The 15,323-nt window shown below is 41.0% G+C and overlaps 1 protein-coding gene and 1 pseudogene across 3 annotated transcripts in view; one reads left to right on the plus strand and one right to left on the minus strand.

The window, feature by feature from the left end:
* The window catches only part of CTPS2 (CTP synthase 2), a 93,523-nt gene that overhangs the window by 28,720 nt on the left and 49,480 nt on the right, over positions 1 to 15,323 (plus strand). For all 3 annotated transcript variants that reach the window (XM_053917382.2, XM_024569942.4, XM_053917381.2), the window contains 4 exons: positions 2,745 to 2,833; positions 3,805 to 3,899; positions 5,833 to 5,895; positions 6,005 to 6,048. In XM_053917382.2, the coding sequence (XP_053773357.1) occupies positions 2,745 to 2,833; positions 3,805 to 3,899; positions 5,833 to 5,895; positions 6,005 to 6,048 (291 nt within the window). The remainder of the gene's footprint in view (positions 1 to 2,744; positions 2,834 to 3,804; positions 3,900 to 5,832; positions 5,896 to 6,004; positions 6,049 to 15,323) is intronic.
* LOC112313249 (mitochondrial import inner membrane translocase subunit TIM14 pseudogene) lies at positions 299 to 2,496 on the minus strand (annotated as a pseudogene).

A 15,323-nucleotide genomic window follows, 5' to 3' on the forward strand; every position in this document is an offset into this window, starting at 1 on the left:
TTAGATTGGGGTTCCTTGAGAGCAGAGACTTTCACGTTCACTTTGCCTTGATGTAAGTACCACATTATTTACTCAATGAGTAATGAACAACATTTCTGTTCAAATGGTGTGTATTTATCCATAATTATTGAGCATTAATCTCCAACTATTCAATAATCTGATTTAAAAGCCTTAAAGTTAAACAAGAAACTTATACTAACACTTTCACTTAGTTTGTGCTAAGTCATTTTTAAAATTTGTAGCTTCGGGACATTTTATAAAAAGCTGGTAGTTGTATATACAAGTAATAACTTAAAATTCATCGTACATGTACTTCATTTTTTTTAGCTTGACCTTCTCATAAATCTTTAGCTTCATTGATTTTGGCTGCTATATAAGGAGATCCTCCTTTGGGAGATTTAAAAGCATAATTCATCCATGAGCATCTCTTATTTTTCTTTTATTGGCAGTAGGGCCTAGACCTATTTTTTCCCCCAGACCTAGTATTAATGCTGCTTTCCATTATGTCATTTTGGGCTCAGACCCACCTCTGGAATAGCCACCACTGAAGGCAGATTTTGGTAGACTTTGAAAAACTTGTTTGAGTTGAGGCTCCAAGTGCTTTGCGGCTTGCAGAACATTACGGCCCGCAAATCCTGCAGCAGCAACGGGCCATCCAACTGCTCACCCTGTGCTGGGTGTGGCTCCGCTCAGCTTCCCTGTCTCCACCGAGAGCACAGGTCACCCCAGCCCAGAAGCCACGGCCACCAACTCCACGCCTCTACCAGAAAGCAAGGCGGCCACCACTAGCAGGGAGAAAACATCCAGACGCTGGCACCCCAGAAAACACAGCAGTCCCACCAATAGCCCTGTGAACTTTGTTCTGCATACAGATTTAAGGCACAGTTTCTGAAATCAGGCTCTGCACATCCAGGGCTACATATACTTCATGCTCATTTAAGTACATTGTGTTTGCCTAACAAGAAACTAATAGGATGTTTTTCCCCTTTAGCATTGGAATTGGATCCAGATTTTTAAAATGCTGTGTTGTCTTTTGTAATTTAGAGAAGTGATACCTGGCAAAGTGATCATTTCTTTTTTAAAATCAGTATTATGGGATAGCAGAGGCGGAGTTATAGTTTGAGTATATTCTTTGTGTAAGTAAGATATAGAAGTAGTACGTGCTAAGTGTAGAAAATTTTAAAAAGTATCATGTAAAATGCAGAAAGCAGAAGGTTCCTCCTCCCTGAGATCCCACTTCTCTCTTGTATCTGTCACTCCCAGGGTGACGCATATCTTTCTAGACTTTTCTCTCTATATAAATGTTTATATTGAATGATATTCTGCATGGGTATATAGTGCTTCAAGCAAACCTTATTATCTAGATTTAAATGGTAAAACCTTTCTATAATGACTAAAAAGATATATTTTTATGTCCATGAAATTAGTAACTGCCACTTAGAACCAGCTTAGGACCTACAACTTCTCTCTCACTTCTTGTAGCCTCTTTCTTTTCTCAATACTTTGTATGTTGGATTTTCCAAGGAATATTTCACTTCCTGTTCTTCCCACTCTTCCAAGACCTCCCCCCTTCGTAGAAAAAAGAAAGCAACAGTAGAAAAATTGTTATGATGCAGATTTTGTAAGGCCTTTAAAATGTTGTGTCTTAACATATAATTAGGCAGTAATTTTTACAAAAGAGATGTTAAAATAATATAGATTTGTGGGAACTATTATGTACATGTGAATTTTCATTTCAAAGAATTTATTGACATTAGCTTCTGCTCAGTACTATTTAAGTCATAGTCCTGGCATATATTTCTTAAGCCCAGTCTATTGCTGTGTTTTCCTCGCCGGGCCTGTTGCGTGACTTCCCGACTGCTTTCCAGTCCTCCCTCCATTTCCCACATTGCCCCAGAATGATCCTTCTAAAGCACAGGTGGCAAACACAAGGCCCACGGGCCGAATCCGGCTCTCCACCTTGTTTTATCTGGCCCGGCACCTTGTTTCTACCCAGCGGCAGCACCAAGCTCTCGCTTAATTGTTAAGGAGTAGTTACATCTATACAGTCCTAAAGTTACATTCAGCCATTTGAAAGCAACAGAGGCTGATGTGGTCCCTGGTGAAAATGAGTTTGACACCCCTGCTCTAAAGTCTCTTTCTCTTCTCTTTGTTCCTATTGTCCCCTTACTTAAACCTTTCAGTGGCGTCAACTGTAAACTTCTCTGGTTAGGTGGAACCTCTTTCGAGCGCCCCAGAGTGGCCACCACTTTCTCTTTTCCTCTGAGGTTTCATATACTGTTTGCTTGCTCCCATCTTGTCTGTTTTGTCTTCGGCACACCTTCCCACCTGCCTCCCAACAGGCCCACACGTGCTTGTCTTGCTTCTGCTCATCTCAGAGGGCTTAGCTTTTTGGACATCACCTTCCCAGCAGTCTTCCTTGGTGATGCTGCCTCCCTTCTTCCCTCCAGTGTCCAGGTATAGGCTAGGCGTGGCTCCTGGTTCCTTCTGCAGCATCCTCTTCTGTACTTATTGTGGTCAAATCATTACTCCACTGTTTGTTGCTGGGTGTTGTCCTGGTTTTGTAACCTTTCTAAAAGATGATAAGAGGTCCAAGAGAGAGATCATGCTTTTCTCTCCCAAGTGTCCTGTACAGTTTCGCCTAATAAGCAGTTATTGAATAATTTTGTCAGAGTGTTAGATAGGTCTAGTATTTCAGCATTTATTTTTCTTAAACGTGCCTGTAATCTGTTGGATGTTTTTAGTACATAGACTCCACTGATCTGGAGCACACCACCGAAACTGAGGACCCTGTGAAATTCCACGAAGCGTGGCAGAAGCTGTGCAAGGCTGAGTGAGTCCTGGGGACCTTCCACACCAGTTAGGAGGATGTCATTGTGCTTTCTCTGTAATGATTTGATTGACCCCGATTATTAATCTTTGTGCATTTTCCAAGGTAGCCTGGAGTACTTGTGGTCGTTACGGGTAGTTGTGCCACACTCACACTGCATTTATTTTGCGGTGTGACGTGTTCTTGTCAGTGGCACGTGTGATGGAACTGGTGTTCTTCTGGGGAGAATAGGGATCCTGATATTAGAGAGAAAGTGCGTTGATTGTGCTGAAAGATGCAGAGATGGATCTTACACAAAGTTAAGGTGCGAGGATGCCAACCCTTCTCTTTTGGTTATATTTTCTTTTCCACATTATTTCATTTTTATTTTTATTTCATAAATGATGAACAGAACTCTTGGGGGTAGCAGTGTATTGTGAGGGTAGCATGGGCCTCCTGGTCTGTGCAAATGAGTGTCTACAAGTTCTCTAACATATCTTCTAACAAGGAGATTTTCATGTGCCCTACTTAATCAGCGATTGAAATCTTAGGCTGATTTTAGCAGACTAACTCTTTCTGATTATGGGAGATATCTTAACATTTTTATAATAGTGCTTTTTAAAAAACAACCTATTTTTTTTTTATCGCTTCTCAGCCTTTTGGCTAAGATCAAGTGTAAAAAACAACCTATTTTCTATTCAGATAATTTAGTGGCATTTATAATTGGGTTGAGTTTCTCAGTCCCTGTGCTCCTGCCACAAGGACCTTTCAGAACATATATGTCGAGGTCAGCTGTGAGAAATTGTTGCAACTTCTTCATACATTGGGAGGATTTCAAGAAGGAAGTTCGGGCTGTCAGTTCATGTAATCAATTCTGAATACAGACCCCAAGCATATGCTCTAGCGTTGGATTGGGGATCAGTAAGGACAAAAGGCTGAGGATTTTTAAACATAAAAATAATGTCAAATTCACTCTTATCTTGTGTTGATTGCAGTGGTGTTCTGGTGCCAGGAGGCTTCGGAATCAGAGGAACATTGGGAAAACTCCAGGCGATTTCTTGGGCGAGGGCAAAGAAGATTCCTTTTCTGGGTAAAACTCATGTTTATGGATCCTAACTATGAGTTTATTCGATATTTGATACCTAGGAAGGGGAACACTTAATAAGGCTTGTTAACGTGAAAGGTGGGAAGTCAGATTTCAGTGTTCAGGCACCAAATAGTCCGCTACCGCCGTCAGCACACGACATCCTGGAGACTATACCCGGCTCATGGCCTGTTTTTGTAAATCAAGTTTTATTGGCACATAGTTACACCAATTTGTTTATATATTGTCTAGGACAGCTTTTGTGGTACAGTGTCAGAGTTTGAGACCCTACAGCCTAATCTTTACTATCTGGCCCTTTACAGAAAGTGTTTGGAGAACTTACTGCTCTGGTTGGTAGCAAGAGGCTGGGGGAAGTTACTGTCTATACCTGCCCTGCCCTTCTCCAATTGCCACCCGAATCCATCTTTTTACCGCTTCAAGCAGAGAACCACTCAGCAGAGCCCCGCCATGTTCTTTCTAATCAGAATTACAAAATGATGCAGTTGAAATGTATATGCTCCTTCTAGAAAAGATAATACAGAAAGGCCGTCCGACATTGCAAGAAGAGCTCTGTTAAAATTTGGTAGAACTGGATCTTTTTAATGCTTTTGTTCAAACTGCAAAGCATGGCTTCTGGGCCAGTGAACCCAGATGAAATGCGTTCTTGATGGGATAAAGGCAGCCCTGCAGGTAGGGGCTCAGGCAGGAGAGGGAGCGAGGAGAGGCTGTGTTTCACAGCATACTTGGACGTAGTGGTGGGTTTACAGACCTAGCGGACAGGCTTGGGTACCTTTTACTATCAGCGGACTATTCATTTCCCCCATTGCCTGCTCTTTGATTAGCTTCCTAGAAGCTCCCCACTGGGATGCATTTTCAAAAGGGAAGCCAGGAGTAGTTACTTTGATACCTTGTTTTGTTTTACCCTTCCATGCTCTTCTGGGCCTTGTTTTCTATGAAGTAATCTTGTTTGGTTTCTGTCTGAGGGTGGTTAGTGTTCTTCAGATAACTCTCACTGTATAGAACAGTTCTCAACTCTTTAGCTTTCTCTTTAACACAGTGTCTCTTTATGTCCTAGCCATATGGAACTTTCTGAAGTCCCCCCCAAAGCACTCAGCTGTTTCATGCTTACTGACTTCTTCTGGCATGCCTGGTATATCGATTGCTCTCTTCTTTGAATCCCTTGTGTACCTTGGATATGCCTCTAAGAGCATGTGGAGTGCTCCTTGGCATTTGTTTAGTGAGAAGAATTGGTGGGCCGAAGTGAATGCGAAGATGGATGAAAGGCGCATCCCTGTGGCAATGGGCTTGGGGCTACACAGGCCTCTTTCTCCTTATTGAGCTCTCGCTTCAGTTTGCATCTCCCTGCCCTTGTCTCCACCACACTCAGGCCCACAGTAGAGATGTCAACTCCCCCAGCTGCTGCCATTTTCCTCCAGTGAGATTATGGGGCTCTTCTGGGTTCCCCTGCCTACCTGTGAGCGCTCCTCAGATCCCAGCCCACCGGCCAGCCTGAGGCTGCCCTCGGGCAAAGCCCGTAATGAAGGTTGTGAATCTGAGAAGGGGAGTGTGCAGTCTCCCTCTTGACTGGGTGTTGTTAGATATTCCCTGAGGGACAGGTGTTCTAGGACAGAACTGTGTATGCCTCTAGAGACAAATTTGGAGGGAGGTAGATTTGCCTTTTGGAAGTTGATCTATGCTTTCCTGCTCTTTTCTGATCTTGAATTCTTTCCTCCTGAAGTTCGAGTCATCTAACCTCCTTCCCTGCCTCTGCCACAGATGCTCTGGGTGTCCAGGGCACAACAGTGAGCCCAACAGGCAAAGTCCTGCTCTCAGAGCCTGCATTCTAGATGGAGGAGACAGACAGCAAACAAATGAACAGAACATGTGAAGAAATACAAAATATGTTCATTTGCTTTGTATATGTTGCTTTTTAAAATAGGAGTTTGCCTTGGGATGCAACTAGCAGTGATAGAATTTGCGAGGAACTGCCTTAACTTGAAAGGTAAGTCTCAGATTTATCTACTAACCTTTTATTTTTTTTAAAAATCTCTTTACTTAAAATATTTTTCAGCAATATTGGTGAATTACTGACTTCATTTCTTAACCTTCAGATGCAGATTCTACAGAATTTGAGCCAAATGCCCGTGTGCCTCTGGTAAGTGGCTTGTTTCTCTTTCTGGGTTGGGTCATTGTCATTTTATTTGTGGCTCTTGCCTAAACTCAAAAGGGGCTATTATTATAATTTTTTTCATTATGCTATGAGGGTATTTAAAATTATACATGATTTTAGTATTATTATTTTTTATATCCAACTGCTTTGTTTTCAATAGTCCATCTTGTCAGCTACGTTTGGAAGAAAGACACAATCCTGGACTGATTTCTCTTTGCAGCAGTTTTCAAGCTTAATGTTTAGGAAACGATTAAATTGACTGTGACAACAATTTATAACAGCTAATATAAATAAATGGGCTGGCCTGTCCCTAGCCTCATCCCTGTCTGTCTACTTTCCACACGGGTGGTCATCTGTCTTTCTAAAACAAAAGTGACAGCCGTTCTTCCGCTGATTCCTTTTCCCGTAAAATATTCAGGTCAAGAGTCTTGGCTAGGAGTGAAGGCTGGTGTGCTCTGTCACCTGCCACTTTGCTAATTTAATCTCTGACATCCCCATCCCTCTCACACTCGGAGCTTATGTTTGGGCAATCTGGACAAGTTTTTTTGGATGTATCTTGAGATTCCCTACACCTGAGATGTTCCCCTTCTGCAGCCTCCTTCCCTCTAGAATCTCAGTGAAACCAGTGAAGAATTTCATTAAAAAAATAAACCATACCCAATGACAGACAACTTCCTATTCATCCTGAGAAGCCTTTCCTGACCTCGTTTCCTTCCCAGCTTCTGCCTTTTGTGCTGTGGGGAAGGAAGAAATTTTCTTTCACCCTGTAAGTTCTTTCAGCTGGTCTAATAATTAAATCAACATGAGACACATTAACAAGAAAAAAATAACCACATTTAATTGCATACACATCTATGGGAACCCCACATACATGAGAGTAAGAACCTCTACATGCACAAGAAGTTCACAGACAGAAAAGGCAATTCCGGCATATGGGGTCCAGTATAAATAATGCCCCTTGTTTATTACAAAATTATAAGCATATGATTCTGAAACATAACAATATCACACTCAAGCACACCACATGACATTTTAGGTGAAATGTTCAAATTAAAGCTATAAATTGTTACGCACACATTATCACTCTACCAACCACAGTGAAGCGGGCGTCACTTCTGCTGGACCATGTATATGGCATCCTGAGCTTAACTAAGGCACCTCATGGCTTCAGAGGAAAGGTTGGTCATTGTCAGGACAATGAAAAGAGTAGATGTTTAGTAATTAGTAGTTTGTCCTGTCCTATAGATAGACCAAGAAAAAAAAGGTTGTTTCTGATACTCTCTAATGGGCAAGGGCCCAAGTTCAAATTCTTCCAGGTAGGTAACAGGGCGACGGCAGAAGTTTCTCAGGAGCCTGCAGGATCTCAGTTGCCTGTAGCTCAAAACAATCTGCATACCACAGAGGCACATCTAGGGTAACTCATTCTGAACCCCTACTGCTCCTTGTATCTCCCTCTATCACAGTGCACACCTCACCATTGTAACTGGTTTTGTAAAACAGTTCTATTGAGATATAATTCACATTTCATAAAATTTAGTCATTTGAAGTGTATAATTCAGCGGCTTTTAGCATGTTCACAGATCTGTGCAACCATCATCACAATAGAGTTTGAACTATTTTCACTACCCTGAAAGAAACTCTACACCCTTTAGGTGACACCCCCAAACCTCCTACTCCACTCCCCCCTGCCCCTACTCCAGCCCTGGGCACCACTAATCTGTTTTCTGTCTCTATGGGTTTGTCTATTCTGGACATTTCATATGAATAGAATCATGGAATATGTGGCCTTTGTGAGTGACTTTTTTCGTTTAGCATAAGATGTCTAGATCTGTCTGTGTTATAGCATCTATCAGTACTTTGTTTCTTTTTATTGCTCAGTAATATTCCATTATATAGACATACCACATTTTATTAATAAATTCATTCATTGATGGCCATTTGGATTGTTTCTTCTTTGTGACTATTATGTATGGTGCTGCTATGAACATTGTGTACAAGTGGTTGTGTGAACTTGTGCTTTCATTTCACGTGGGTATATACACCCAGGAGTGGAGTTGTGGATCATATGGTGACTGTACACTTAACTTTTAGAGGAAGTGCCAGACTGTTTTCAAAAGTGGCTGCAACATTTTATATTCCCACCAGCAGTACATGAGGGCTTCAATTTCTCCACATCCTTAACACTTGTTGTCTGTCTTTTTTATTATAGCCACCCTAGTGGACATAAACTTGTATCTCGCTGTGGCTTTGATTTGAATTTCCTTGATGGCTTAGGATGTGGAGCATCTTTTCATGTGCTTACTGACCATTTCTATAGCATCTTTGGAGAAATGTCTATTCAGACCCCTTGCCCATTTTTAAATCAGACTATTTGTTTCTTAAGTGTTCTTTGCATATTCCAGATATAAGTTTCTTATTAGATATATAATTTGCACTATTGACATTTTGGACTGCGTAATTCTTGTGGTGGGGACTGTCCCGTGCACTGTAGGATGTTCAGTAGCCTCCTTGGCTTCCATCTACTAGATGTTAATAGTACAAATCTCCCAACAGCCAATTGTGACACTAAAAAAACGCTTCCAGACATTGCCAAACATCCCCTGGGGGCATAGGCAGAATAGCCCGTATTGAGAACCACTGATTTACCGAAGTCCACTTATATTTCTCTCCCCTCCAGCCTATTCCCTCCCTTATGGCAGCCATTAATTCTTATTTTGGGAGGGGTGTTATCTTTCCATTTTTAAAATATAAGTAAACCTGTATGTTTACATGTGACCCCCTCCCCTTCTTTGATAAGTGGTAGCATACTCTGCAAAACTTTTTTTGCCTTGTTTTTATCATTTAACACTTATGCTGGAGATCACTCTATGGAAGGATATAGAGGTACTTTTTTTTATAAAGATTTTATTGATTTATTTTTAGAGAGAGGAAGGGAGGGAGAAAGAGAGGGAGAGAAACATTAATGTGTGGTTGCACCTTGCATGCCCCCCACCAGAGACCTGGCCCATGACCCAGGCAGGTACCCTGACAGGGAATTGAACTGGCAACCCTTTGCTTCACAGTCCAGCTCTCAATCCACTGAGCCACACCAGCCAGGGCTAGAGGTACTCTAATCCTTTTATAGCTTGCAGTTGAGACCATAATGAACCATAGATTCCCAGCCAGATGGTCCTCTTAAGTCTTATGCTCAGAAGACCTAATACTAATGAACAGTTCCTTATGAAGCTTTAATATAAACATATTTTCTGACAAATGGCTGAAATAGCTGTATAGGCAAATCGTGCGTTTTCTCTTTTACGATAATACTTTGGGATAGGAAGTGATTTTACCAGTAGGTGCCACTGTTTCTTAGCTTTGGCAACATTCTTTGCTGACTCTCCCTTACTGGTTGTGAGTGTATACCCACCCACGTACCCACACACGTGTATGGATGTGTTTCCTTTTTAACAAATACATATGCTAACATGCTTCAGACACTGTTTCCTCTCGCTTTTTGTACTAATCACTCCACATCAATACATGGGGATCTTCCACATGCTTGTCCTGCGGTCTGCATCATTCTTTATTTAACCCGTCTAGTACTGATGAGTGTTTAGGTCGTACCCATTATTTTCCTCTTTTAAATCACGCTGGAAATTAATACCCATATACATATGTCCTGGTACCCACACATACACACTTCCATGGGATAAATTCCTAGAAGGGGAATTGCTAAGGCAGAGGATATGTGCGTTTTACATTTTGAAAGCTTCTACACTCATAAGCGAGATGAGAACAATAAAACCTAATTGCTACTGAACATCTTTATAGCCTGCAATCAGTTTGTTGGAGAAAAATAGCCTTAAGAGCCAGCATTTGTGATGATGGTGAGAAGGTTTATTAAAGAAAAAGACCAAGGCGATAGAATCAGCAGGCAGCAAACACCAGGAAGCCTGGGGAATCACTTAAACTTGAGCAAGTAACAATGACTTACAGTGGGTAATGGCCATACTGGTCCTTCTCGCTAAAAAAGTCAATAATTTGGAAACCAGGAGCCTCCTTTAGGTATATTTGCTACCAAAGTCTGTTTCATGGGTATGGTGGAGGAAAAATCATTTTTCCTATATTCTTCTAAGTTCTTGGCTGAGATCCCTCCCTGTAATCAAAGACAGATTGACAGGAGAAAAACAAAGTTTAGTAGCATGTACACCTCCTGTGTACATGGGAGAGACCCAGGAAAACGGTGTAACTCCCTGAAATGGCCCAGGCTATGACCTTAAATACCAGCTCCAGCTAAAGACAAAAGAAGCTGTTGAGAGGTGGGGGAGTCAGTTATGGGAGGTGATGGGAAAAGAAGAAAACAAGGGTAAGGTTGTTATGCAGATTTAAGTCCTCCTCCTCCTCCTTCTATAAGAGTTTCTAGAGATTTAGAGTCACCTCCTCTCCCTGGTACAGAGAGGGAGACACCCTTACAAATAGACATTTCCCTTATAAATGTAAATGTCTCTTACAGAAGGATAACTTGTACTCAATTTTCAGAGTCTTTGTGTCTGCTATTTCTTAAAAGTAATCAGCTTAAACTAATTCTTATGTCAAAGAGACACATTTTAGGGTGTTAAATTCTGATCCCCTTCACGGGCCATTGTGACCCACCATTGGCATGCATGATTAGTCTATGGGTGCTTATGAAATCGTTCGAGACCCTGGCATCCGGGACGGATATCTCAGAGGAGGTGTCTCTTATACACATAAAAGGAGAAATAGATTTTCCTTTAAGAATGAAGTTCAACTCTTTCTGAGTCTGAGAGTGCCAGGAGAGAGCGAGTAAAATTTATTTTATTGTGTCATTTCTCTGCTTAATCCACAAGGTGAAATAGAAAGCTCTGGGACTTTGCAGAAATGTATGGTTCTACAGTATGTTTGATTTTGGGGGGGCCTGCTTCAAATTAGCTCTACCTGCCTTCTAGATAATGCTTACCAGGGACAAAGCTGTAGCTGACTTGCATTCTGATTCTTTATCAATCACATGGCTGCTGCTCATACCCTTGACCTTGAATTTGGCTTTACACCTCTCCAGTTCAAGGAGAGGATAGTTCATAGTATTGTGGACTGTATATTAGAATATCTTTGGCTTTGGAGACATATAGGAAAATAATCTCAATCTAATGTTTAGGTATGTGGATATGCTTAATTTTTAGCATTTCTTTTCTGTTTATTGAAAACAGTAACTTTAAAAATCTGAATTTACATAAGAAATAACATCCTGAAAACAGAACCTATGTTCCACCTTCAGACACATCAACACACACATGTACACATAGATGGTGGTATTGGTAAGGAAAAGTGAGAAATTCAAAGTAGCTTAAGCAGATGCAAAGGGAAATTTGAGATTGTGGTATTTGATATTATTTCACCTTTAGTTATTTATCATACGTATGACTTCTTTTATACCTTTTTGATCCAGGGGTTTTCAAAGTCAGAATTTATTTTACATCTAACACAACAGATTTGTGAAATAGTCACAAATGATTAAGAGTCAACTCAGGCAAAGGGTAATATGTGTTATTCATTAAGCATAATTAATGCATTACATTTTCCTACCTTTAGTTGAAGCCCTGTTTGAAATATTTTCTTTTTCCATGTTATTTTTCAACAGCTTCACATGGAAAGCAAATTGACAAGTATTGAGAAAAAACCCATACAGCTACTTAGAGTAACTTTTTAGGCAACTTTTATTACTTTGAAGAGTGCTTTGTGTTTAGAACATTGTAGTAAACATCTCCCAACTAAAAAACAACCTTACAGAAATCATTTGGAGCTTAGTTTGGGCTAAGGAACTTTTCCCATAAAAGCAGCTGTTAAGAAGACAGCTATACTTTGCATAAAATAGCCTTTTATGGACCAGTCTGGGATCCTAATCGTCACTTAATTCTGTCTCTGTGGGTATGATAGGCTTAGAGTTGATATCAGGCTGTTGGCCATGGTAACTGCTCTCTATCTGGAGAAAGAAAAATTATTCCAGTCACGATGCCCGCTGTCTAATGGCTAGAGCATCTTTTCCACCACACTCCCCGCCTCTTACCCAAGTCTACTTTCTGAAAAGTACCAGCAGGGCTAAGAGTAAGCCCTGTTAGTGAATCACAGGGTAGTCCATGATTTTAACAACAAATAAATGACTAAATGAGTACTTCAAAGCTAATGTGTTTTAAAGCTTTTATACCTTGAGCTCAATAGGAAATGCCTTAGGAATAGGTATTTCAATCCCTTGAAAGATTTCCTTTTTGCAGTAGAAATAACTGGATGCTACTGGAAAGAGATTATTAAAAAGACAAAAGCCACTGTGCATTTGGAGCTCATCCACTTAAGTGCAGTTCTAAACATAGTGTATTATAGCCCTGGCTGGTGCCACTCAGTGGATTAAGTGCTGGCCTGCAAACCAAAGGGCCACTGGTTCAATTCCCAGTCAGGGCACATGCCTGGGTTGTGGGATAGGTCCCCAGTGTGTGTGGGGGGGGTGTGAGAGGCAGCCACACATTGGTGTTTCTGTCCCTTCCTTTCTCCCTCTCTCCCCCTGTCTCTAAAAATAAATAAATACAATCTTTAAAAAAACATAGTGTATTACAAATGAGCTGTTGCTGCCCCTCCAGTTTAGCTGGAGGCGCAAAACATAAATTGGTGAAACATAACTAAATATATGGGCAGTACATGAGTGCACCTCATTAATGCTACCAGCATGGTCAACTAGAACTTTCTGCCATGGCAGTGTGTTCTGTATCTGTGCCATCCATCATGGTAATCACTAGCCACATGGGGATATGGAGCACTTGAAATGTAGCTAGCTTGGCTGAGGAACTGAATTTTAAATTTTATTTAATTTTAGTTAATTTAAATGCCAATCGCCACTTGATATAGTGGCCAGGATATTGCACCTGATACAAATGCCAGGGTAGACCTTTGTTTAGCTTGGCAACCAAGGGCTCTCATGATCTGAAGCCAAGGTGCCCTCTTTATTCATCATAGCTAGCTTTACACCCAAAATGGAGTATGTTCCCTGAACTGCCTTGCACTTGGCTATCATGTGTTTACTTGGAGTATTTTCTCTCCTTTTGAATGCCCAGGCTCCCCTTCCTTACAACTTCCCTTCAAAGTTCTTCCTACAAATCCCAGTTGAAATACTATCTCTTCCATTAAGCCTTTCCTAGCCTGATCCCAGACTTACTGACTTAGGATCGGAGAGGCATGGAAATGGGTATTTCTAAGGCATCTGTTTTTTAAACATATTTATTTATTTTTTAGGATTTTATTTATTTATTTTTAGACAGGGGAAGGGAAGGAGAAACAGAGGGAGAGAAACATCAATGTGTGGTTGACTCTTGTTGTGCTCCCCCTACTAGGGACCTGGCCTGTAACCCAAGCATGTGCCCTGACAGGGAATCGAACCGGTGACCCTTTGGTTCCCAGGCCAGCACTCAGTCCACTGAACCACACCAGCCAGGGCTCTAAGGCATCTTGTATAATGCTTTGCCCATAGTAGGTGCTGTGTATGTATATGTTGGAGTTGAAAGAGATCATGTATATTTACTCTGCAAGTGGCTGATTGAGATTAGAATATAGGCTAAAATGGGAAGCTAGTATGACCTAGATATTAGAATTCAACAAAGCACATGCAATAAAAAGTAAAACCCCAAACTGTAATGTAGGTTATTACTAAAGATGTAAAAACCTTAAATAAACTATTAGAGTGCCTAATTTAAAAGCATTAAGGATTAATCAGTCGTGACTGGATAGTGTGTCTGAGGAATTAAATTGACCAAACAGAAGGAAGAACCCTCATATTGCCACAGATGCTCAGTAGGCAGTCTACAGTATGTAAACCTTGGGCCTCACAGTCTCATAACAAACTAAGAAGGAAAGGGTACTTCTTTTTTTAAAATTTTTTGTTTATTGATTTTAGAGAGAGAGGGGAGGGGTGGGGAAAGAGAGAGAGGGAGAGAGAGAGACAGAGAGGGAGAGAGAAAGAGAGACATCGATTTGTTGGCCACTTATTCATGCATTCATTGATTGTGTCTTGTCTGTGCCCTGACTGGAGATCAAACCCGCAGCCTTGGTGTATCAGGATGAGACGCTCTAACCAGCTGAGCTTCCCGACAAGGGCTGAAAGGGGCACTTCTTAAATGAGAGAAAGAATATCTGTTACAAACCAGTATCTGACAGTAAACTCAGTGGGGAAATAGTAAGTAGGAGGTTCCTATTAAAACCAGAAATGAAAAAAAGATATGCGTTATTGTGACTAACAAAGTTGTTAAAATGAGACTGGCTAATGCAGTCTAGGGAGCGAAGCTGTCGTTCTCCTGCCTGTTTGTAGAAATAAGAATCAACACAACGTTTTGGAAAATCAGTTAGGTGGTCTGTTTCAGAAACCATAAAAATATTCATACCCTCTGACTCAGATATTTACTTCCCAGAAATTCTCCTAGGGAAATCTGATTTGTTGACAGAGATATGAACAGGTACTCATTATGACATTATTTAGAAAAATCAGAAATGACAATAATCTAAATGCCCCACAATGGGGAAATAGTTAAGACTATTATGGGGTATCCCTACAGTGGAATATAATTGCTGATTAGAAATGTTTAAGGCTTTTGATGCCATGAGAATGTGTGTGTGTTGAATTAGAATGATTCATATTATATTTAAACATTCCCTCGCTATGTATAAAAATCTCCTTTGTTTCTAGGTGGAAGAGTTAGAAGTCAGTTTTCTTTTTTTTTTTTTTGGTTAAATGCTTCTCCCACACTCCTTCCCCCTCACCCCACTCCCCAGCTGGACTCAGCACGGGGAACTTGAGGAGAAGCTGTTTCTCAGATACCCAGTGTCCTAGCAGCACAGGATTGCCAGAGCTGGGAAGGGGCTATGTCTTCTGTCCCTTTTATTTTATACATCACATACCAAAACCGAGGCCACCCCCTTGGTGATGGAGCAGAAGAACTGAGTGTTAGTCTTGTATTCCTTCTACTCTGTGAGAGGGTCAGTGATTCAAAAAGCACGGAGCATGCTGGGAGATGACTTTAAAGACAAGTGTCTGTTCTTTGAAGTCTGTTTCTCACTAGCTATTGACCAGAGTTGAGTGAGTACTAAGTAGTCAGGGAGGCAGAGCAAGGACAGGGTTATTCTGGTGGAAGAGTGGGGTGAGGAAGTTGGTTTGGCACATCAGAATTCTTTCCACGTCTCCGACACCGCCTTTGTAGTGTTGATCAAGATCGTGGAAGTATTTTGGA

This window comes from Desmodus rotundus, chromosome X (genome assembly GCF_022682495.2).
Source record: "Desmodus rotundus isolate HL8 chromosome X, HLdesRot8A.1, whole genome shotgun sequence".
NCBI lineage: Eukaryota > Metazoa > Chordata > Mammalia > Chiroptera > Phyllostomidae > Desmodus > Desmodus rotundus.